The sequence below is a fragment of the Varroa destructor genome, unplaced genomic scaffold (genome assembly GCF_002443255.2).
Source record: "Varroa destructor unplaced genomic scaffold, Vdes_3.0 BEIS01000007.1, whole genome shotgun sequence".
NCBI classification, from domain to species: Eukaryota; Metazoa; Arthropoda; class Arachnida; order Mesostigmata; family Varroidae; genus Varroa; species Varroa destructor.
The window spans coordinates 7,020,859-7,044,998 of NW_019211460.1; the positions used below are offsets into that span (position 1 = coordinate 7,020,859).

Genomic DNA, 24,140 nt, shown 5'->3' on the forward strand with positions numbered 1-24,140 from the left:
TATATATAGATATACACAGGCCTTACCACTCTTAAGAAGAAAGATTTTTCAACACCCGTCATTCTTATATCGAATCTATAGATATAGATATTAGATTAATATTACGCGTTGATTTTTTATGCTAAAACGAGTGGCGTTGTACCACAGAAAGCGATATGTTCGACTCGTTATTTTTACCAATTGGATCAGGTCATATCAATTCCTCACGTGCGTGCATATTCGCTTGAGCTAAAAACGTGTCTAACTAGATTTTTGGCCAATTTATGCACGTTAAAAGCTTTGGGGACAGATGGCGCACAGTTATCAGACCAAGCAGGCGATGGGGAGAGACTTCGAAGTTCTGCTTGCATTTCGAAGAACCCACTGATCGAGTCTCAAGATAAACATAATAAGAACGTCTATGTGTTTCATCGAGCTAGTTGGATATGTAAACGATTAAACCGTCGTACCCTTTGACGAAACCGTAATTATAGTCGACAGCAGGCTCATCTATCATCATCAGACAAAGCAAGCGTGGAATTGATTGCCACGATATACTATAGTTTCAGTGCATCTATGATAGACCAACAAGCGTTGCCGTAAGCAACAACAATGATACGTTCTTCATACGGTGAACTGACTAAAGAAAAGAAGACATTTCTTTCTGTGTCGTTGTAGAAACGCCACTGTATTCATTAGGCCCATCTACAACTGTTTGAAGTAATCCGATAAAGATAAAAAAACAGACATTAAAACTTAGGCCAGTTTTAGATCCTCTATTCGATTTAGCAGCAAAAGCGCATTACTGATTTTGATGTTATACTTGCAGTGTTAATGTCAAAAGTCTAATTAGAACTATATACGACAATGTTATCTTTATAATATCGTGTCATATTGATATCGGTTATCATGGCGACTGCTATCTAAACCACCGGCGGTAGATAAATAGTATTACCTAGCATTGACAATGAGTACCAAATTCGTGTTTCACTAATTATATAATTTTGTGGCCTTTTTGTTTTAGGACGCAACCTTCTTTGTAAGATATTTGATTTGATAGTGCAATATTACTTCTTGGTACAGTCGATCAGCATACGTTCGAGACGCTTAGAAGTCTCGCGGTATGGTTGTTATGTCATATTGTCTATACTCTCTGGTTTGAGTATGCGTGTGTATATCTGTGAGATTATATTTTATAGTAATGTAATATCTGGGTTCTAAAACATACAGGCTTGAGCACCGAGTCAAGTGTTCGGGATTACGACCCGATAGGGCGTACTATGCCCATTCGGGTGAGTCGATTGTAGGCTTTGTTTGGCCTTGGCCAAAAGCGGCCGGCAGTATCACCACAGCCACAAACTGAGCATATCAGAAAATAGTCTATGAGAGTAGACACTAAAAGCTCTTCGTGTAACTGCTGCGTCGAGAATGCACGAATATAAACGCTTAAATGCATGGTTGGCTAACTCAATTATCAGTACTTCAGCGTTATATGTATGCAGAGGAAAAGGATAGAATCATCATGGAGGGTTCATAAACACTGAAACGCATCGCGCAATGAAGTACGGACTTAGCCCGATAAAGATGAGGTTTTCATACGGATAACCAGTGAGTGGAAAGGTTCGTCCTACTGTTAAACAAGGTTTCGTCTGTCTCTGAATAAACAATATAATACCGTGAGCGCATTTTCGAATATCTAAAAAGTTTGCGACGTACCTAACGGCTCAACGCACGAAGCTTACGTAAGAACAATTAATTGAAAGGAAGCAGAACGAACTCATTCTAACTGAGGGATAATAAACCCTTTGGTACCTTGAAGTATCTAATAGAAATAGAATTTGTTACGGTGGAATCACTTCGAAACCAAAACCCCTATTGACCCTTATTTGAGTCCAACTAAAGCTTAAAGATATAAGCTTTTCAGCGAAAATCCTAAGCCTATGTAGAAAATTCACATGCTGAGTGAGTGTGGTCGTTTCACAAAGATCTCGTATAACTTCGCATAGAAATGTCCAGGCAATAAAAAACTGAGCCGTTTGCAATTAAATTGTATTAATTCAATATGACTCTTTCTCACCAGTGAAACAGTAGAGAACGTACAGGGAGGCTGAAGTGCTACTTAGATCCTGTTGACGAAGTAAACTCGCCTTCTAGTCGAAAGATTCGTCTAGAGCCTATGTATATGGGGCAAAAAAGGGGCACACATGTTGATCCGTATGAAGTATCCCGCGTGAAAATTAGGAAAAACAGTTTAAACGCTGGCATTGGGAGTAGGTAATTTCGATACGGACGACACAATCCAGCCTTGCCGTAGGATCACTGAATTGAAGCGGAGTAATTCAGTAACAATGCAAACATTGTTTATTTACCTGATTTCCGCATGAGTGCCTCCCGGTCACTGCCTCGATTACGAACCACCATTCACCCCCCTCACCTCCGGAATAACACTAAACAAATATTATTGAATATAGGCCGAATGTAAAATAGAATTTTCGGCAAAAACTACTATACGGTACACTTTGATACAGTACTTGATTAAGGGCTTTTTATTGATTTCTTGAGATATAGGTTTGGTTCTTAGGTGCTTGCTCCGATACGTCTTGTATTATGCCGCTCTTTTTTTTTTTTTTTTTTGATGCAAATACGCAAGCACTACGCTAAGCGTAGGAAAGTCAATAATCATTATCCTAGCGCCGGCCTACAAGCTACGATGAGTCTCTTACCTATGCAAAACTTCTTGATGATTTAACATTATCCACACATTATCCTAGATGCACAAAACAAAACATGTCTACAGTAGATCATTATCAGCTTCGGCAAGCACAGAAGTAAAATCTATGTTCAGATGCTGATTAATTCGGACACGTTAGCAAAACGCACTTCAATGAATGTTAAATTGTAGACTATTGGCTAACAAACTACTTTCTCTCCTCGCGCACCTTAACTCACTGATGGCCATCTATTTGTTGTTAACTTCTTCACAGTTACCATCGCAGGCCAAGAAAAGCTTTAGGAAAAAAATCTAGCTGTTGAATCAACTGATAAATTGGTCAATCTTAAGTGGAGATTTAGAATTTGTGAAAGATTAGTTTTTCCTCTCAGGAGCTCGGCTCTGGCGGCCCCCGTTGGGTCAGAGACCCTCCGTCCGACCGGTTAGAGATTCTACCTAGAATGAGCACTCCCGGTTATAACAGCCGCCTCATGGACCGGTGCGATTCGTGCATATCGAGACCACTTACCCTGGTCGAGTTCTGCAACTAGTCTACGCCATAGTGGCGACAATTGAGTGTGTCCCATTAAAGAATATCAGCAAAAAAATCGTACTTCGACATATTGTTAGCATTATAATTACAAATAAAGCTAGTTATAATACAAAAAAACCCGAAATTTTTCTTCTGCAGCGCATTATAGTAAACTTACAGACCGTTACAGCGGGACCTGTACGAAACATTTGGACGACCTGAAATAGATTGCCCTATAAATTGTTGATGGTAGATTTACGTGAGACATTTATTGCAGTGGTCCACAGGTAAAGGACGTTGTCTCATTTGAATTTTGCTTGCGCCTTTTTTCGTATCCTACTTAATTACCTCTTAATACTTATGTATATATACATTGAACTAGTCTCAACGTCCTCTATTTTAGGAACTCGCTTATACCATCCGGGTACCAGAGAGACTGAAACAGTGTTGTTAGGTTATGTTCGATTTCTAACTAATAATGCGCTTATGGGCATAACCCTATTTTTATCTCGATTAGCATAGTTTTGGTTTACTCTTTGCGTAAAATATTTCTCTCATAAAGTTTCTTATTGTAGCAAGATCTTGCTATAGCGGAACCGGTCTTGAGAGCTCGCAAATAGGTCTGCAGGTGCATACTATCTGAAATTAGAAAGATAATGTTGTGTGCAATCTAGATGCAGAGCAACACCCAGCTTCTCGACGACTTGCTGGGAGAGCTCAACATTATGGAAGGGACCGCAAGCAGGTTTGTTACGGCGAGACCTAGGCTTGAATCTCTCTTGCCTTGGCCTCGACCAGTACAGATGAAGCGAACAGCCGTGTCAACAGACAACATCGGCCCGACTGGGCGGGCTGGAGAAGCAGCCGCTTCTTGGCCAAGTTGGTGAAAAAGACGACGGGTAACAGGCGACCTGCAACAGGCACCCGTCGTCGAACGATTGCTTCAAGCTACAAAATGAAGGAGGTTATTAGACGAGCACGGAGACAGACGCTTTTGCTATACAACAGCAAATGGTAACTGAAAAAAGAAGCGATTCAGCGAGATTGCCATCGAAGGAACGGCAAAGCGTGGAATAAAAAAGATCTATAGGTGGTCGACTGGGCGCATCAAGAGACTTGAACAAATATATATTCCGGGACTAAACTCGTACACGACAATCAGTGATTTTGTAGAGATTTGCAAAGATAAATAAAGGGTAGATGCCACTAAATCCTACGGTAAATCGTAAGCCATAATGGCTCTCCTGTGAATCAACTTAAATAAGTCGTTCCTCGATACAAAAACTTAATCTCCGACAGTAAAGATTTGTCAGACTATTACAATTAAGATATATGCAAGCACATACGATTGAATGATACGAGTAACAACATTTAACAAAATTTTAAACGACGAACAGTGAAAGGCCTAGTCCTCTGATGCTAAACTCGAGCAGGCAATATATAGGAGTTTGTCCTTAAGAGAAATGTTAAAACAAGGATGGTGTCAAGAGCGAATAAAAGTCGTGTGGGTATACGCATGTCCACTGATAGGTACGGCCGGCAGAGACAGTTGCCAGGTCATTTTAGGCTTCATCCTGTTACAACAACTGGCCCAGCTGTTGGTCCTTATTACATCAAGACATTTTATAATAGTTTGAAAAATCAAATCCTTGCACCCATCTGTCAAAATTTTTTTCTATTAGTACGTTGTCGATTTCATAGCGTATTGGAAAACTTACACATTATCTAATTATCACCAACTTTGTATAATACTCAGTGATTCGACTGCGTACTATCTACTCGATACCAATATAAGACGAAAAGTTAACATACACAGAAAGGGAATTGTTTGGTGGCAAATGTGAGTTCGTATCAATTTTTGCGAGAAATTTTTGTACAAAGCAGAGGTGCTGTTTTATAGCTTGTCCTAAACGCATGCGGAACTAGGCAAATGACAAAAAAGCAAGTAGATATCTAACTTCTCATTTTTTTTTTTTATATATACATGCTCATTATACGCGCAATAGTTCTCTAATAAGAAAAAACCTCAATAAATTAACGAAAACAATTTCCTCTGACAGTATATCTACTTTTCATTGCGACGTAGCGTTACCGTTATATAAGTGGCCGTATATACGGGAGTGGTTCAGCGTGCTAGTCATTACTACTGTGCTGTAGTGATGAAACCCGTGCTACTGCCGTGATTCGCGTCTCGTGACCTAGCGGTCGTATGTGGAAACAGCCATGCTAAGCTGTATTCTATTAAACTGGCCATAACGATTTCGTTAATAACAATACAATTCTAGATTAAAACAATTTCTGCGAGTTAGTACATTGTTTTTATTTCAATATATTGTTGTTGCGTATTTTTATTTTTAATAACACGGATTTCAAGTTTTCGCAGCTGGTAACAATCAGACATGGTGGCCGAATGCAAAAAAAAAAGCACGTCAGATTATCTACTGCGGATTCTATCAATACGATAAAGTACAAGAACACCACTACTGAAAAAATACTGAAATTCTATGAATTGAGTGTGCTCATAGCGACCCAGATCATTTTCAAATCGACCCAGATCAACGTTACTACTGAGCACGTCTGTTGCTAAAAATGAATACACATAATTCAAAAACATATGACACAGGTAAATTACGTAGGTTTTACGTATTTCGTAGCATCTTTCAATTCAAAACCAAGTGCATCATTGTTTCCATTAAAAACTACGTTGTGCGAAGTACACTCCATTATATAATTCAGACTCAATACGTTGGGAATGCGCGTTAAATTAGAGCGAATGTTTCAAGATACTCTACGAGATCCGCAGTGATAATTCTCTATGGAACGTCAGCCAAACGGGCCTATTTGATGTAAAGGTTCAGCTGTGAAGGATTCTGTCCATTTTGATGTCAGTATCTTCCCAAGGAAGTTCAGCATTGTCCACTATCTGAACTTTAAAGGCCAAGCCAACTAGCACAGCTTTCTTGTTAGGACAGCTGTTTCGTAGCTTCGTGAGGTACCTACAATATCGACGATAATTTAAATTTAATGTCTAAAGGTTTTGATGTCTCTCTAAATGATACTAGGAAAAATCATCGTATTTATGCAAGGCTATGTTTGCAGGATAATTAGTAAGCTTCTGACACTACCAAAAGAACACTCAGATCGAAAATGTCTATCCAAGAAAGCAGCCGCCGGAACATACTATGAATAAGGAAGATTTAGAGACACTTTTTCCATGCTTTTCGAAGGGGACACTAAAGAATCGAACGACAAAGACCACGAATTTATAGCTACTCAACTCTGTTTTTCCCATATAAAAACAGCATTTTGTTTTTAGACATTTTCGTGTCTATTAAATCTGAGGCTTCGTTTATGACAGAGCTGACTGACATGTAGGTTCAGGTGACTCGATGTCAGCTTATCTCCAATGCCCTTTTAGATTCTGATAAACGTCTATGTACAAATATTGAATAAATATCGAATGTTATTAAATAATAGATGTACACAATTTCTTTTAGTCTAACGCTGACGCTCCGTTCAACTGCGATTTTTTCGGCTAATTTACTATTTTGCTACGGCTAAAATCCCACGACAGTGTACACGGACGCTGCCTTCTAGCACAATGAGGCTTAAGAAACGTTCGAACATGTGGTAATAAGTACATCACTTTGCCAGCTAGTTTTGAATCGACTCTCACCCTTCTGTCGTTTACGCCCTGATACATAGAAAGCTCGAATATGAGTGGACAGTTGAACTCACCTGTCGTAGTACCCCATTCCGTAGCCGCAACGATGCCCCTCAATAGTAAACGCCACTCCGGGACAGATGACCAAATCGAGACCGCCTATAACCATATTTTGAAAGACAACCCACATATACTAATTTGGTAGTAAGTACATAAGGTTTCCTGTAATTTCCTCATATTATTCCCTTCCTGTATTTCCTAGGGATTATTTTTTTTTTCTATCTGACAGTCTCATACTAGACAACCTATATTCTAAATGCAATGCACACGATTATCTTGTTATTAATATTATCTACACATCCAATGATGATAAACTTAAAAATAATTCTAATTTTTGTCTAAGCTCTTCTACTCGCGGCTTGCTCTTCAAATGATATTCATTTTTATGGTTTTATAGTGTTTTGCTTATAGTGTTTTTTTTTTTTCGAAACAGGGTTTTACACTGAGCGTTGCAAGATTTCAAAGGCATCTTATTATAAAAGTCTATTAGACTTTTGAAATTCACACAACTAGCTTGAAAAAACTACTGGTTAGAAATCCCTAGATAATTTGTACGTTCTACCTAACGCTACTGCACAGATTTCAGAGCATAAATTTATGGCCTATCAATATAGCATGTTAGGACTAACTCATAAATGAAAGCTACCGTGTGAAATTAATGGTCGTTAAAGGTGGTCTCTGCGCTCCGCCGTGAGAATTCAATAGTTACCAACACTGCATAACCACTTATACTACTACGACGAGATCACGATGGTGCGTCCGGATTTTCTGCGTAGCTTTTCTCCTACTAGATTGCCTCCATGTTTTGCGTCTGGTATCGCCTAACTGCTATAAGGTAGAAGCTAGCGAACTATTGCATTGATCAATGTACTGAATAGAAAAATAACTAATGGAAACTACAGAAGTGAAGTACCAGCATCGATGGCTTCCGCACAAACGGCATCCATTGACGGTTGCTGTATATTCCATTTGGTTCGAGGCAACGCGTCGAATTCCTTCTCAGAAGACACTTGTACCATGTCCATCTCTTTTGTACCTTCCCTGAAGATTGCAAAGTACATAACGTTTGTAATTATTATATGCTACGTGGTAAGCGCGCTTCGCAATACATCTATGTTTCATAACCCACTAAGCTACCATGGGGCTGCAATAAGTTTACACAAGGGTGTCGAAAGAGTGCGACACGTTCATGTAATGCAAACGCCATCTTGTGGGCGAGGGCTTTATAATGCAAAGGATAACTGGGAAATGTTAACAGGTGTCGTGATCAATTTCTTTCATCAACCTATTTACCATATTGTTATCCGAGAAAAGTTTGAAATTTCTTATTTCTACCCTCTGCTAATAAGCGACCTGAATCCTGCCATAAATTATCTTGTAGCGTGATAGTATCGTACTTCTCGCGATTCGCAGACTTTTGTGTAGCTGGTCCGCTTTTGTGCCAAAAAAATCCGGTGACGTTTTTATAGCAATTCAGAATTTAATAATATCGCTAGTCCCAAAAAAATTTCCCCAAAGTCCCAAAGAAAAGCAACTCTTTTAAACCGCAACTTTTTTAAAGTGGTTAACCTAACATGCAGTATGCTATTTAATTTCGGCATATGTAGCGCCATATTGGCCAATCTCTAGGCCATACATATAATAGGCTCTACAAAAAAGCAAAGGGGCCATTAATAAAGGGGGTATTGATAGGATTGAAGAAAAGAAACGCTAATCTTCTTTCAAAGCACAGACGTTCTATTGCTGCCGGATGCCTCAAAAGCAACTTTGGCAATCAGTTAATTCTAGTGCCAACAATAATATAGCTATGTATTTAAAGAGTTAACGAGGAAGCAGGCTCTAAATTAACGATCTTTACCACCATAAAATTACACGCCTTGGGGATCGTTTGGAAACTCTCCGGGACCTTTGTATATAGACAGAGAAACCTACTTGACGGACATCTTTAAGCTCGGGAAATCGTTTTGAAAGCTTCGTATACGCACTTTAAGGTACTGTACTTATGAAACATTGCTACTCAATAATCTACTGGTCAATTTTTTGTTTTTCTTCTTGTTAAACTAAGGGAAACGTATCTAGCCATTCCTATAAGTATCTCAAATAAGATTCAGTAATTATTGACATCTACGAAACGCCATTCACCGACCATTCCCTTTGCTGGAAATCATGGAAAAATCCTACCCTTTTATAATATCATCAAAGCTTTCAGTTAGATCTTATAATAGCGAGATACATGAGTGTATCTAAATGTCTCGAATCTATATAGATCTTAACGGAAAATGTTTACTTGGTAGACCGCATTTCGTATACGAGAATCAAGTGTATGGGCAACAGATTATATTTTGAAAAAATATCTTGAGCACCAGAGCAATTTTAATTAAAGAGAAACAAGGCTATAGACTGGATATATCCTGAGCATACGCAACTCAGCTTCCTCTTTTCTACTTATATATACACATACAGAGCGCTATCATAGATTTCAGTTCCTATAACAATAAGTACTATTTAGCTATTTTCGTTAAAACTTAACTTTAAGTAAGTGGCAAACCTTCAGAGGTTTTGAAGTGTTTCTTAGCTGGATTTTTTCCTTAACTCAATTTAAACTTGCATTATATAAATTACAACTATTTGAGACGGGTAGGCATTTTTCCCACTTCATCGAACTTCCGCTAAGCAATAAACAAGCAAACTAATTACCTCGTTTTTCTACCATAGTTTCGCCTATATCAAAGTTACGAAGACGGGCTGAAAGCAAATTGCGTGTTACAAGAGTCATCGCAGTGAGTCGTAACACATAATCACCTTAAGGATAACATAGAGCAGGGTGAAGTGGGGCTTTATGGGACGGACGTCGAACGTCAAAAATGGTACTTTCAGAGAAAAAACGCGCTAGCTTCAAAGTACAGCTCAGTTTAATAGACATACGGATATATGTATATATATCAAGTTGAACTTCGTATCTTCATATTTGATTTATTCCTTTTTTGTTGTTGTGAACAACGTCTCACATCTCGTTACATTGGAATAATTTTTGACAACAATATGGCCGAACAGATGAACCGCATTACAAATAGAACTCACAATAGGTACTCATTTGTGCAGGGATCACTACAGTTATACAGCAGTGGCTGCAGTTCAGTCAAGTTCTCTCAAAGAAATAGTGCCCTAATACTCCATCAATACTCGAACGAGGTGCAACTAGTAGATGTAGCGGTACTTGGGCCACCTTCACGGGGCAGATCAATAATAATCTTTAACCCTATAACACGTCAGCTTACAATCACCGTCTTTTCTACGAGGGACAGTATTTTCTTTTTAGCTTCGTTAGAACACTGGGTTTTCTGCACGAAATCATTAGTGACCCACCCATATAACCCCACCTCGTGAGGCTATATGAACCAACGGCACCTTCAATTGATAGTTTTTTTTCCCGAAAATTAATGATTTATAGTGAGCTCATTTCAGCCACACGATAAAAACGTCTTTAACAAATGCACTGGTATACTTTTCCGTGGCACGTGTCGTTTCTAACAATAATGTTAAGCAGACTTCAGCCTGTCGTCTTCAACTCCAGTGATGGGAGGCAGCCAGAACATGCGCGCTTGTTTTTGATTTTGATAAAAAAAAAATCTAACTAATAATATTTCGGACCCTTCCTATTTTTCGTATGCCCAGCCTGTGGGCTTGTGACGAGCGGGTATCACATACAAGTTAACTTTAGTGGTAGACAAGCAAAAAGTTCAACGAGAACCTAAAATCAAGACTCCACAATTACACTTTAATTAAACACAGACATCATACCTCTATGAACTAAAGCTGCCTCTCGTAGCCTAATGGAAAGAGCTTCCGTCGTGCTGTTTATCACTATGCAGGAATTATAACAACAACGGAGCCGACATACAATTTAATAATGATTAAAAAGTGTAGCAAGACCAATCTTTCTTTCTTAACATTGTATCGTATATTTTATTGATGATCATAATTATTAATTATTGCCATTATTATTAATTTTTGAAAAAAAAAAGTCTGTCGACAGCGTTTGCAAACCTGCTGTGTTGATATACGCGTACTTACATCTGTAGGTTTATATTTGTTCGCACAGTTCAGAGCTGACAATAGATCCATCGTTACCATTGCCAGCTATATCTGCGGTAGAAAAAAACTCGCACGACACATTAATATGTACTAGTACCGGTAGTAATAATTAATAATAGTGATTCGTTATTATCATTCCCGCAACACCCTGCTCAGGGTAAAAAAAACCTAACTAGATTTATTTTATCTATCCATTAGTTGGATCCTTTATTCTGTTACCATTTCGATATACCTATATACCCTTATAAACATCGTGAGTTTATAGTACCAGTACCAGGCGTTTGGGAAATTCGGGGTTGACTTTTACACCATTCTGTAACGTCACCGCTCTCCCTTGGCCTTTCGAATATGCTACGCAACACAATTAAATTCCTCATTATCCTCTGTGGATTTGTGTACAAGGTGATACGTTTACGTACTTTGCAAACAAAAAAAACTTTGCTAGTTAGACATTTTATGCAAACATCAATCGGACAACATTTATACCTCGCTTGATTGCTCGAATTCCCATTTTCCAAAATGGCTGCGTGAAAAAGTTTACAATTTACCGCTTCGCCTAAATGAAGGCTTCTAAGATTTATCAGGGAATGCTTGTCTGTTAAGGCACTTGTATAACAATTTTTGTTAGATTATTCCGGCAGTCGCTATCATTTACGTCTCATCAACGGTCTTTAGTGTCAATAAATGAAACCCTTTACTCGAGTTTTGAAACGGATTACCCACTGTGAATATATGCCGCCTATATCTCTACATAGGCCACAAAAACCATCGCTGTTATGGCTGAATGTAAAACCTGGCCGTCATGATCGACCATTGATCAGCCGATTGTGACGCCGCAAAACGGACAAACTCTATATGAATGTACTAATGTCATCAATGTGAAAAGAAAGATGGTGCGTTGCATAATTCAGTCAAATGAAATTCAATCAAGATAAATCGAAAAACGAACATTAGTTCAATAGAGTATTTAGTCCTGTTCGAAAAAGACGGGGAAGCAACCCGTCCGATCAAGATTCATAGCGACTGCACTCTGTCAATTTAAATGATAAATAATTATACATCGGTAGGCAATAGGATACTATGGCCCGCTGTAGTCTGCTTTGCGGCAGACGTCTGATCCGAAAATCAGCAACCTTCCTCCAGAAAAGGGGCTCTGTGTACCCGCAAAAGTCCTCGTGGCTGACGCGTAACTAATCTAAAACTTAGAGAGACACACTCGAAAAATGACAGATCGTTGATTTGTCAAGAATCTTCTCCAAACAAAGAATCAGTCTTGTAGTTAGCGTCCAAGTTCAGGACTAGCGTTATGCTAGATAGCTCCGTGAACTGATCAGTAGGAATCAGCTGAAAAATCCTGTAGCTGCAAGCTGGAAATCGACGTCAGCCTATGTAAACACCATAGAAACATTATTTTCTATGCGAAAACACTCAAAGAAACCATTCCTTCTTTTTCATGACATGGTGTCCGGTTTTGGCATGCATGACGGCCGTATCAGCGTCCGGTGCGTCCAGTGCCCCATGATCCTCCTGCGTAATGTAGTCGCCCTTGTGACGTGAAATAAACCGCGACAGAATAAAGCACATGAGTATAAAAGCTGCCAAGAGTATGGCAAAGATGATACCCAAAATGGCCGATTCATTGAGTGCAGGCCGGAAGAAGCTTTCCCGAAATACGCCCAGTGGCAATGTTGGTGGCGGCCTAGTCTCACTCTGCTCTTCAGGGTATGTGACAGCCTCAATGCCGCACGTATCCTCACGCAGGTCGTCGGGGAACGCATGAACGTTCGCTCGTCGAGACTCCTGGAAGAGTCGTCTCAGAGGCACATGATCTTCAAACTGCACTCGAGTGATGCAACCTGAAAAACCTTCGCCTGTCGACATTGTCTCGTTTCGGCCGACATAAATGGATTTTAGCTCGTTGAATTGCGCATCTGCCTTGTGGCCGACGTTGAAAGTATGAATATGCGGCGGGTAGTTGTCGACGTATATGGAAAGACGCCGTCCCTTATCCGACCGCACAATCTGCACGTCATGTATTTGTCCAAGGGCAAAGTTTTCATTTTTGACGGTTAGCTCTTGTCTTTCAAAACCAAAATCGAAAACAAGCCGAAGATGACCCGAAGTTGACATCATCAGATTTAGGTATTCTCCAGATTTCGATGACATGCCAAAAATCATTCCTTGGTGCTCTGTGGTAGTAAAGCCCACACGAATGAATTCCTCAAGAGTAGATACCGTCGTTTCAAAATCGTAGCGCACATACGAATCCGAACGGAGGTTGACGCCAATTTCATCGGCACAAATTGGACCTTTGAAAGGTGTCCACTGACAATCGCATGAGTAGTGTGAGTACCCTTCGAGACAGATTCCGTTGTTTTGACAGGGGCTGCTGATGCACTTGCCCACACATCCCACTGAAACACCGTACAATCCTTGATGCGCTTGACTCTGAAAGAACGAAAGGGCTAGGTGTCGTCAACTAACTCTGTTGCTTATAATTTATTAAATGAAAAAGTCATACACAATCAGTCTCATTTACCGCACTTGATACAATAAAAGCAGCACTTCGAGTAAGCGCACAGGAAGATATAAGTGAATTATATACGAACAATAAGATACAGACATTTGTTTGTTTGGACATAAAAATGTCCCCTATCGTATTCTGATACTGGACTTATGTATGGAACAAGATAAGCCAGATATGTGTTTCGACTTAGTTACATTTCTGCGTATTGACATTTTGTTTGGATAAGTTGTTATTAGATGCATTTCGTCAATGCCCTCTACAGGGGTGCGTGTTACCACCATAGTGAAATATTAGTATCTCGAGTCAAACTTAAAGGGTATGGTCGAAACCGTGCAGACGATATTACCTAACATAGTGAAGTTCTGTTTCGAGAAATGATTGCGTTCTTGTGTATGCATATGAAATCTACCTTGAGATCGACGAGCTGTCCATTAATTAAAAATGCCCGAAGGCATCCAACAAAGCCTTCCTTATAATCAACCGATGCTCCAATGACAAGACGTGAAGCTGTGAGGTTGAACGGGCGAGCCCGGTCGAGCCTCTCCTTCACTTCTGCCGACTGGGAACCGTCGATCACAATACGAGCTTCCTGTAATCATTAAAGCATACATTATTGATGCTGGATGTTGACTGTTGTAATGCCCACCCTTTCGGTGCATCGAGCGAACATACAATTATACAGGTTTCGTGGTACATTATACGTGGCCTAGACGTACCTTGCGGTTTCGCTCGACGTGCACGGAATGCCATTGATCGTTGTTTAATTTGTAGGATGTTTCGACACTCACGCCCAGCAGCCCGTTGCCTGCTTGATACTGGAACTGAATTTGGTCGCCACCGACAAGGACCACCTATTTTGAGATAGCACAAACGAAAAATAAATAGCCCCTATATTCAAAGAAACAATTTGTGCATGTTATCAACATGGTTTGAGGTTAGTAAATGATGGTTACACAGCTAAAGGCAGCTTTTCAACTTGTGTCATACTTTTATGAAGTCTTGGTAGCCTTTAGAATGGACGAGGATGCCGTTCTCTGCAGTTGTTCTGAACTGAAAATAGATATCGCCTGAATGAGCCCAGTTGAAACGCGGTATCTCGATGGTGGCATCAGAATAACGGAACGTGATGACGTTATCGAAGAGATCATCGCCTTCACAGTGTAGGGCCGATAATGAAGATAGCCCCTTACGATTATCGCCCATATTGCCAGTGTCACCATAGCGAAGCTGGAAATGATGAAGAAAAGGTAATAAAGCTAAAAGCTTTGCCGTTTCAATGAAAGAGTGAGACGTAATGATCTAAAGCGGCCTAAACTCCCTATCACAATTAAAAAAATGTTCGGTCAATCCATAACTTGCATCATAAGTATATCAAAGTTAATAGGCTAGAAACAATTATTCACCTGCCGGACGGGTAAGTAGTTTCGATCAGTTAGATCACCATGATCACTAAGCCATTTATTTTTGCCGGAATCACAGTTGCACCACTTCCCTGGATCATCACAGATTTCGGTTAGGCCACAAGCGCATTTGTGGGAGCCGGAAATTGAACCGCCCCAATAGTTCATTGCCTATTAAGTCAGAGAGAATAAAGGTTTATTTTAATTACCTAAAAAAATTACTTAAATCATCTTTTTGACAGGTACTTAATGATGCTCCAAACTATTGAAATTCAGACTGAATGTGGTACGCATTTAAATCTGTTTCACGTAAATCAGTGCTAGGATATAATGAGTATTCGTACCTGATTTGTTCTGCTCACCCACCACCCATAAGGGTGGAAATTTCCCAGTTCATCCGTGGGCGAATCAAACAACTTTGAGTTAAAACAATCATAGCGAAGCGTTTGCCGACAGAATGTTGACCGATTCACCAACTCGACGATCTGCTCTAGTGGAGCTGCGTAAACAATATCCTGTACGAATGATCCATGAGCTTGATAACCTTCCACTTCGACGGCGTGCTCCGCCTATTATTCCCAATTTTAAAAATTAGTCGTGCATAAAAACACGTTTATGTAACATTTTGTCCAGTCCTAATAAGAGCCCATATAATAAACTCCCGTGCAATTGAAAGTAATGATTTTACTATGTCAGTTACCTTATGGTGTACAACAGTCTCCGTTCTGTTGTCGGAATGGAAAAGGCAGTGAACTTCGAATGGCGCTAAAGGCCCACTGCCGTCGACATCAATCTGAATGGTTTTTTCTACTTCAAGGGGATGCTCAATTCGGTACCCTTCACAAGATAGCGGATGCCGACTAACATGACACACTGCACCCGAATAACCCGTTTTTGTGCAGTCGCACAAGAATTCGGTCCAGGTTTGCCGACAGACGCCTGCAACCCAACATTACAAAGAATCATTTTGCCATCGTGATAATATCATTTTTTTTTGCATAGACGCGCAATCACAATAACATCCCCAGCTAAGAGCCTATACCTCACCCCGAGTGTACCGGGGCAGAAAAAGTAGGTGTAGAGGTGAGGAAGAGCCTATGATTTAGGAAATGGTTAAGAAAAACATGAGTTTGCTATTGTAAAACTAACTATTTTCACTGTAGACCCCTTTTCAAAATGTCTATCTTAACTAACTACATGTCCAGTGTATGCAGTAGGTATATTCAGGTACTATTCGGATGTATTATTTGCAGGGCAGGTGAATAAGGGGCGGAATCTTGGAAAGAGCAGCTAATCTTCTTTTAAGAGAGGCAATTACAAATGTGTAGTCGAGGCCACAGACAAGAGCGGACGTGTGGTCATTCAATAGTGGTGCCATACTGCGATAGACTCACGTCCTTGCTAATGGCGAGCCTGTCTCCTACCCCTTTATCTGTACAGTAAATGTAAAAAGCAGCAACTGATTTATAGCAGTAAACGAATCTACTTGCATACGTTTGACAAATGTCCTATTGCTACCGACGCAGTAAGATCCGTATGCATGTATATGACTTCATACCCTTTATTATATGGTTAATGTCTGGTTGCGTCGGTAATATTGAGCGTTGCGTATATCACACTATGGCAAAATACGTCTGTCTCATATAATCAAAATCAATTAACCTTTGTGCTCGCAAGGATTTGGGTTGCATCTGTCAAGCATTGTGCAGGCGTCGAATACAACTGCGTCGAAGTGCTGGTCAGGCGACAGAACGAGGGGATTGATATATCGACCCTCGATATACAGGAAACGCATACATCCTAGGAAACCTCGTCGACCATAAACTCCACCACCTATCAAATAGTGCTGGCCGGTCTCCATTGAGAAACGACGACTGGTAATAGAAGGAACGCGATCTGGGAAATCAAAGTGAGCACACATATCGATTATCAGATGTACACAAAGACTGACGCTGCGCAGTCTGGCAAGCCGAATGATATCATGATCCACTACGTAGCATTTTGTCTGTACATTCTATTGAGTTTGCATACATGCGTCTACGACTAGAAACGATGCTTTTGAGAACGTTTACCTGTCTGTTGGTATTCCTTGTAGAGCCTGCCATTTCCAAGTGTCATTTTATAGAACTTTGCGTAAATCTATGTGTTGTTCTCTTCAATTCAGCAACGTAGCATTCTTAACTATTGCTACATATGAGAGGTACAAGTTTATCATCTAGTTAGTTTTGCTCTTTTGAAGACAAAATACATTCAAGATTCTTTTTGTCTAATGGCTCAATAATATACTATACCAATATGCAGCTCTATCCTGTTGTTTTGCAGAACAAGCATCGTTTTGTGCCATCGGCCGTCAGCGAGGTTTTCATCAAACGGAGAAAGGATGACTATTGGCGTGTTTTTACCCTGCAGTTCCACTTTGATCAAGCCCTGCCGGAGCGTAAGTATATATATATCGTCAGTACTATATCGCCTTTTATGAAGAAATGCCCAAGAAAGGCTTAGGTTGGCGGTACCTAGCCAAAGACATTATACCTACGAGCAAGTTTGAAACATCATATACCTTAGACAGCGCACAGAAATTCTGATGAACTGAGTTGAGCATCAAATAAGAATTTTAGCAAAAGATCAAACAAACCTTTTCCAAATAGACTAATACATGGCCTTCTCCGGAGAATTTATTGTACAGAAGCATTCCGTTTTCGTTGAACGTGCGAAAATCGAACGACGTGTTCATCTGCCGTTGCATATAACCATTGACGCGAATGTATGACGCGTCCGAAGCGAACGTCACCGGAATAACCTTAAAACACATCGTAACCATACCGTAATACGTAGTTTGGATAGGACATAATTTGAATAATATCTACTACTAAGTTGAGTAGAAAGTTTTGCTTGGGGCCAGCAAGTGGTGCTGGATCGGCTGAGCGTATTTAACTGAAGGTTCCCAGGACTATTGCTCTGACTGTCAGACGTATGCGCTGTTTTTCTCATTGAAGCGTTATCGCTGGAAGTTGTGTTCAGTTAGAGCTTAAAAAGATACGTATCCAACGTCGCTTTCTTCGCTAGGTTTTTTTATGCTAAAAAAAACTGCTGCCGGGATAAAGATCATTGTTTGCAACGTCGAAAGCAGTGAGCGTTACCGCTTGCCAGTTTCGGTTTGATCGTTTTAGAATCAAACATTTTACTTGAACAAGAACTCTACGCTTCCGACTCCCACAAGAACCGAACGAGGAGTGAATTGCGAGACCTGAACAAAATATGGCGCAATCAACACGAGAGAGTTATGAATGCCCCAGATGACTTTCGTTTGTATGTACCAGAAGAAACTAATGAAAGAGGTAAGTGAATCCTCAAGTACTAAATGAAAACTACAAAAAAAAAAAAAATATTTTACAACATACCGCTCGTTGTTTGCACGGCATGACAACGAATAATTTTTATAAAAGACCGTTACTGACGATGAAAGATGGATTTTTTATGACAGCTTTAAACACAAACCACTTGGATGCTGCGAACAAATAACTATGGTTAAGAGCTGCACCTTTGTCTTAAGTTTAAACGCTTAAAACAAGAACGGACTGTTACACTATTAATTACTCAAAGGAAGGAACTACTAGGGACCGTAACACAAATCAACTTCTCCGTCTGGCCATGAAATTTGCGGAAAAAGGCCTTGGACCGGCAAAGGGCAACACAAAGTGACACCGCTGCGTTACAACGCTACACTGCATTTTGATGTGATAATTCAGTGAGCTTTAACAAATTTCCAATGGGAAACCCTGCCCCACCACGTATACAGCTCAAACATTAGTTTGCTTAATTTTTACTTTTTTGGTCAATACAACACAACCAGGAAAGCAGATAGCTTAGAACAGAGTTGGCCGAGATGTCTCCGCAGATGAGACAATGAACGGATCGCTCGTAGGGAGAAAAGCTTTACGGCTGCCAGAAAGATGGCTGAGAATCACAGGACGCGGCGGATACTACTTTGACTAAAATGCATTCACAATAATGTGGCTAAAGAACAACGGGCCTTTTTGCTCAACCTAAAACAATGCCCTCGACTAAGCTGAAAAGGATAGGTTAAATCGACAGTGTCGGGTCATTCAAAACCCTAATAGCGACGTAAAAGACTTGGTAGGATTACCTGTTCGAATTGACAGGAATAGAGGGTCTCTCCAAAGATCTGGTAGTCCCAGCGTCGATTATCCTCCTTGATTTCTCGGATCACATCGGTCTGGTTGAAATAGAGGTTTTCTATGCAACCCGTAAAATTCTTCGTTACAACTACACCTTCTTGGCTAAAGTATGGAAGGCCTCCAATGAAGAATTCCCGATTGAGGTCTAATTTTATGCTATCTCCTTTAATGACCTAGCGATACAAACGAATAAAAGGCAATCACGTTACAAATAAGCGATAGAATTTGTCAACTGACGCTCCAAGATTTGCCTCATCGTGTGGCAAGAAATTGTCCAAAATTTATTCATTTATATGAATCTTACCTGTTGTATAAGGACTCTGTCAACGGAGAATGTGATATCGCTCTGATTTCGGTGAATTGACACATCATGCCAAAGGTTATCGTCTAAAAGGCTTCCGACCTTTAACGTTGTAATTTGTCCTAAAATGTATATATAGAAAATGTATAAAAACAAATACGTTTCGCTTATGCCAGTCCTGGTTATTAAAAATATCATTAGAGAGACGAACACTTTTTTACAGTAAGAAAGCGCCAACCAAAAGGTTAAAATATCCAACGAAGAATCGAGTGATCAACGACTGACTCATGAAGAATATATATAGCAGATCGTTTTTCTGTGTACAAAATTCCTATACGTACTGAGCATGTAAGTAACGCAATTATGTACCTTCACCCCCTAGATCGACATTAAGAGTTAGCTGATTTTCAACTAGCTGCAAAGCAAAGATATCTTTTTGCGTTCCTCTTGAATAGAGAAGCAACCCGTTCGGATGATTCGTTCGAAAACGGAACGAGAAACGATCTTCTAAGGAAGAGATGGCTCGTCGCAGTGCTTTCATTACGTAGGCCTATAAGCAACAAAATTTTGTAACATAAGAATTATAGAGTGCTTTTCGATTTAATATTTCACAATATAATAACCGACTGGTGGAACCATAGGGCATGGTATGTAATTAGCTAGAAAACAATTTATAATTAGAAAAACAACTAGTTACCGATTGTTTCATCTTCATTATTTTATACTAATTATAATTAACATATTTGATATTAATTATCAATATTAGTATTCATAATAGTCACTGAACTTATCCTCTGCTAGCGACACGTGCCTTCAAGCAATGGTAAATTTGTGCTGCGGACATTGCACAATGAAGTGAATAACAAACAGGCCACAAAACCCACTAGGGTGACCCAAATTAATGAACATGCTACCTGTCCGTCGAAGTTGAGCGCTTCAGCCTCGTATTTACAACCGACGAGTTCAACCCTCATCGAGATTCGATCGCGCCATCGCGTGGGATTAAGGCGAATGTATCTGTAAAGTATTTACACAATTAACACGATTATATTCGTGTGTGTGTGTGTATATATAAAGCCATAATAACAATGTCACAATGTTCGTAAATGTTCTAAAATAAAAACGGTATTATAATCGAAACGAGCTACGCTAACGTAGTAACAAGGTAGATCTTGATAGAACCTGTTTCTACTTATGCTATTGACGCATATGTTTAAAGATACGTTCGAAAGCTTCGATGTTATTGTTCCGAACAGACATCATTAACATACATTCATACGACACAGGTACATGCTGGGATACAATGGGACGTCGTTGTTAAAAACAGCACAAAACAGGAAAAGCTGAATCAACCGACCTGGCAATAATAGGAATGTCGAAGTAATTGATCACCGGAGAGTCTCCGTCTCGATTCGCATCAAACAATTTTGTGTTCCCATCCCTGTCTTTGTATTCCTGTTAACGTACAAAAAAAATATACATCTAATATACAAAAAAAGTGTTCGACTGCCTAAACGTAGGTAGGTTCCTGCAAGTCTCAAGTCCTATCCTAAACCACAGTGCTTCTAAAGGGCCCAATATGGCTAATCTTAAATGCTAAACTACTCATCATTGTTTCGAGATAAGCTAGCCACGGGCCGTCAAAGGAACAATCTGGCCGACTAAACAGTCACGTAAGCTTTTTTGAGATGCTACTAGCGAGAGAGCTTCGGCAAAGCCTCAGTTGGGCACTCACTTGGTAGTCACCGCCGTTATTTCCGAAATAAATTCGAAACTCTTGCACAAATTCCGAGGTATACTGCTTTCCAAGGGTCTCTACATAATGGACCCTTTTCATTTCTTTCATATCCACCTGCAAATACATGCGCATAAAATTCATTATATTTTTATCATCTTCACTAACAGTTATCTTAAAATGAAAGATGATGATAATATAGAAAGGCGGCACGATGGGATGTATTTTATAAATGCGCATAGCCTTACCTCACCTGAAACTATATCCGACAGCCCTGAACTAGATCCAATTTTTCTTCAATCGAAATTTAATTTTATACGTAAAACTGAATTTCGACCCCATAGTAGAGTCTGATACTGACAGGACGGTATGTTCAGAGAAGGGTTGTGTGTAAATTATACCAGATTAAGATAAAATTTGCGTTCTGGAAAAACTGATCAGGTGAAGCTTGCTAGACCTAAAGCCATACATTTTTGTTTCTTATAAGAAGTCCTATTTCAATATAGATCCAACTATATTAATGTGATCTAACATTTAACAGACGAGCTTAGAACTGTAAAAGGACGCAGTTCGTTTCATTGGGAAAAATCTAACGCATCCTTGTTTATCTACCGTGTGGCACGACCTTTACGGAACCCTTATTTTATGAACGCACGTGATATTCTGTCAGCATACGCACATAATAAATAGTCTACCCAGTCTACACCGCTGATAGGACTAGGTAGTTTAATACACCATTCCTTATACAGTCCAAACTAAGCTGGCTTTGTTTCCAATAGATTTCTGCTATGCAATTGAATTGCTAATATTGGTACTTTGGTAATTTGACGGGTCCTAGGCGAAGGTATGTTTTCTCTAAAAGCTCAATCCAATGTATTATTATTATTACATAACCAATAAGGATGCCGATGTCAAAAGATCGAAAGTAAACATTTTCTACCTGAACCGCCCCTCATTCTACTAATGCTTTCTTTTTTTTTATGTGAAGTGGACCCCAGAACTCAAACTCGTCTGAATGTATATACCACGGAGGCTTTTAATATACGCCAATGAGACTGCAGCAGCAGCAGCAGCAGCTCGTTTTTTGTTCGTACTCGTACAAACGAGTAACGAACAAAACCGGTAATATACAATAGTAAACAAAAAGAAAGAGAATACCAATGAGAACTAATAACTTTGTTTTCAACATGCTTTCAACATATTTATCTTCGGAGTATTTATTGCGATCTATTGCATACTATTCCCTGCTCACCGGTCACGTAATGTATAATACGTATCCTTCTATTTTTAATTCTGCCTCTAACCAAAAGTTCTACCTGCTATTAGAAGTACACAAGCAACACTGCAATCAAACGAAAATGACATAACAGCATAAAAGAGTAACCAATCCACTTACCTCGATAAATTGTCCAAAATCAGAAACTCCGGCTGTCCAAGAACTGCCGCTATCCCTTACGGCTTTGTCAGGGCCACGCTCCAGATTAAGCTGGGAGGAAGCTCTCAGCTTCGACGAAGACACTAGTTCTTCATTGCACTCGTAATAGCCTTGTACTGGGCTTGCTTGTAAGTAAACTGCTAATACTACAAAGTGTACTGAATATTTCAGCAGAAATGTCATGTTGACTTTTTCTGTTGGCTGTAAAATTTGCTCACAACTTAACTCTTTCTGTTTTTGCCGTTTCGGACAATGTTGCTTCGTTTGCCATCGTAGCCGCATTCTCTATTTGTGACTCAGTATCGATACGGCAAGAAGAATACCACGGCGAGACTTCTGCGAAGTCCGGCCCTTTGTGCTGAAAAGGCGCTATTTCGCTATCTCTATGATTCAATCATAAGCGGAGTATGTATAGCGTAGACCGTTGCTGAATAAACACATCTGCCCATATACAAATACAGTCGATCGAGGCACAAGGTAGAAGTGTGTATATACATATGCGTATATATATACATTGAATTAAAATTGTGGACGGACAATGCTATTTCGCTATATGTGCAAAAATATGGCAAATATAGATCACAACATTTTTGGCGTCTCTCATTTGATCTTTTTTCTGTGAATCTAGTTTCTGTTGTCGCCGTCAATAGGGCCAGGCGCTAAACAACATAGAGTTTGGGGTGCTCGTTATTCCCGTCAATGGATGCCTAGATACTTATTAGATTCACGACCAAACTGCTACTCTTGAACCAGACAAACTTCCAGACAAAATAACAGAACGACCATCTGCGGATTTTCCAGATCCACAAACGCACGCATCAGTCAGACATACAACAGCACAACACGATCAAACATACAGTTGCTACATGTTATCACCACTTAACATATTTGTGTATATGTTGTCACGTCGTAACCGGAGAAACTCAGCAATCGTTCGTTAATGCTCGGAACGAACACCCCCCCCCAGAGAGTTATCAGATTCGGGCTTTCAACGAGCCCCGGCGAAGAGACTGTAGGTCAGGACACCGCACATTGTAATCCGACGGAACCCAAAGATCTCGTTCCTTAGCGATCTCTGCGCGCGGTCTCTTATGCGCTCGGTGTTAGAGAGACATTCACATTATGAGTGGACGCATGGAAAGTCTATGCAGTAACGAACTACAAATTTAGAATAGATCGGGCAAGTAAAGCGGTTTGCTTCTATTTTTGCCCAACCATTTCGTATACGCATGTGGAATACTTGCAGTAATAACTGTAGGTTACAATGGACGTTAAAAATAGCTAATTAAAGAGGGTAGATTTGTTTGGCGTCGACGTTGGCGCTCCGTCGGCTCGGCGTCATTCGTTGACACCGTGGGGCCGCGGCTGAGAGCCACACCGCGATATAGCAAATGCACAAGCGACGTGAAACGTCGCCAGATTCTGCTCTACAGCTAAGTATAGTGGCCGCAGCTCAGAGCGATAGCTGTGCCAGACTCTCAACCATCACAGTTACAACTGTTG

The 24,140-nt window shown here is 40.0% G+C and overlaps 3 protein-coding genes across 15 annotated transcripts in view; all 3 read right to left on the minus strand.

The window, feature by feature from the left end:
* The window catches only part of LOC111254245 (uncharacterized), a 143,383-nt gene extending 140,213 nt beyond the window's left edge, over nt 1-3,170 (minus strand). For 8 of the 13 annotated variants that reach the window (XM_086976117.1, XM_086976113.1, XM_086976112.1 and 5 more), the window contains exon 1: nt 2,919-3,170. The gene's annotated coding sequence lies outside the window, so the exon portion shown is untranslated. The remainder of the gene's footprint in view (nt 1-2,918) is intronic. The other 5 variants (XM_086976119.1, XM_086976120.1, XM_086976121.1 and 2 more) reach the window with 3 other exon arrangements.
* Nucleotides 3,171-5,516: 2,346 nt separating this feature from the next.
* Mthfs (methenyltetrahydrofolate synthetase) overlaps nt 5,517-24,140 on the minus strand; it is a 28,914-nt gene continuing 10,290 nt past the window's right edge. Inside the window, exons 3-5 of the mRNA XM_022813335.2 lie at nt 7,859-7,986; nt 6,960-7,044; nt 5,517-6,217 (exon numbers count right to left, since the gene is read on the minus strand). Of these exons, the coding sequence (XP_022669070.1) occupies nt 6,076-6,217; nt 6,960-7,044; nt 7,859-7,986 (355 nt within the window). The 3' untranslated portion in view covers nt 5,517-6,075. The remainder of the gene's footprint in view (nt 6,218-6,959; nt 7,045-7,858; nt 7,987-24,140) is intronic.
* Nucleotides 9,840-24,137, minus strand: LOC111253628 (neurexin-4-like). The gene is made up of 17 exons (XM_022813331.2): nt 22,599-24,137; nt 21,203-21,319; nt 20,825-20,922; nt 20,382-20,484; nt 19,837-20,017; nt 19,471-19,589; nt 19,115-19,339; nt 17,603-17,767; nt 17,259-17,394; nt 16,630-16,863; nt 15,668-15,906; nt 15,312-15,536; nt 14,971-15,138; nt 14,555-14,794; nt 14,284-14,418; nt 13,977-14,156; nt 9,840-13,488 (listed from the first exon to the last, which is right to left on the minus strand). Exons 1-17 carry the CDS (start codon nt 22,917-22,919, stop codon nt 12,469-12,471), a joined length of 3,906 nt encoding a protein of 1,301 aa, XP_022669066.1. The 5' UTR covers nt 22,920-24,137; the 3' UTR covers nt 9,840-12,468.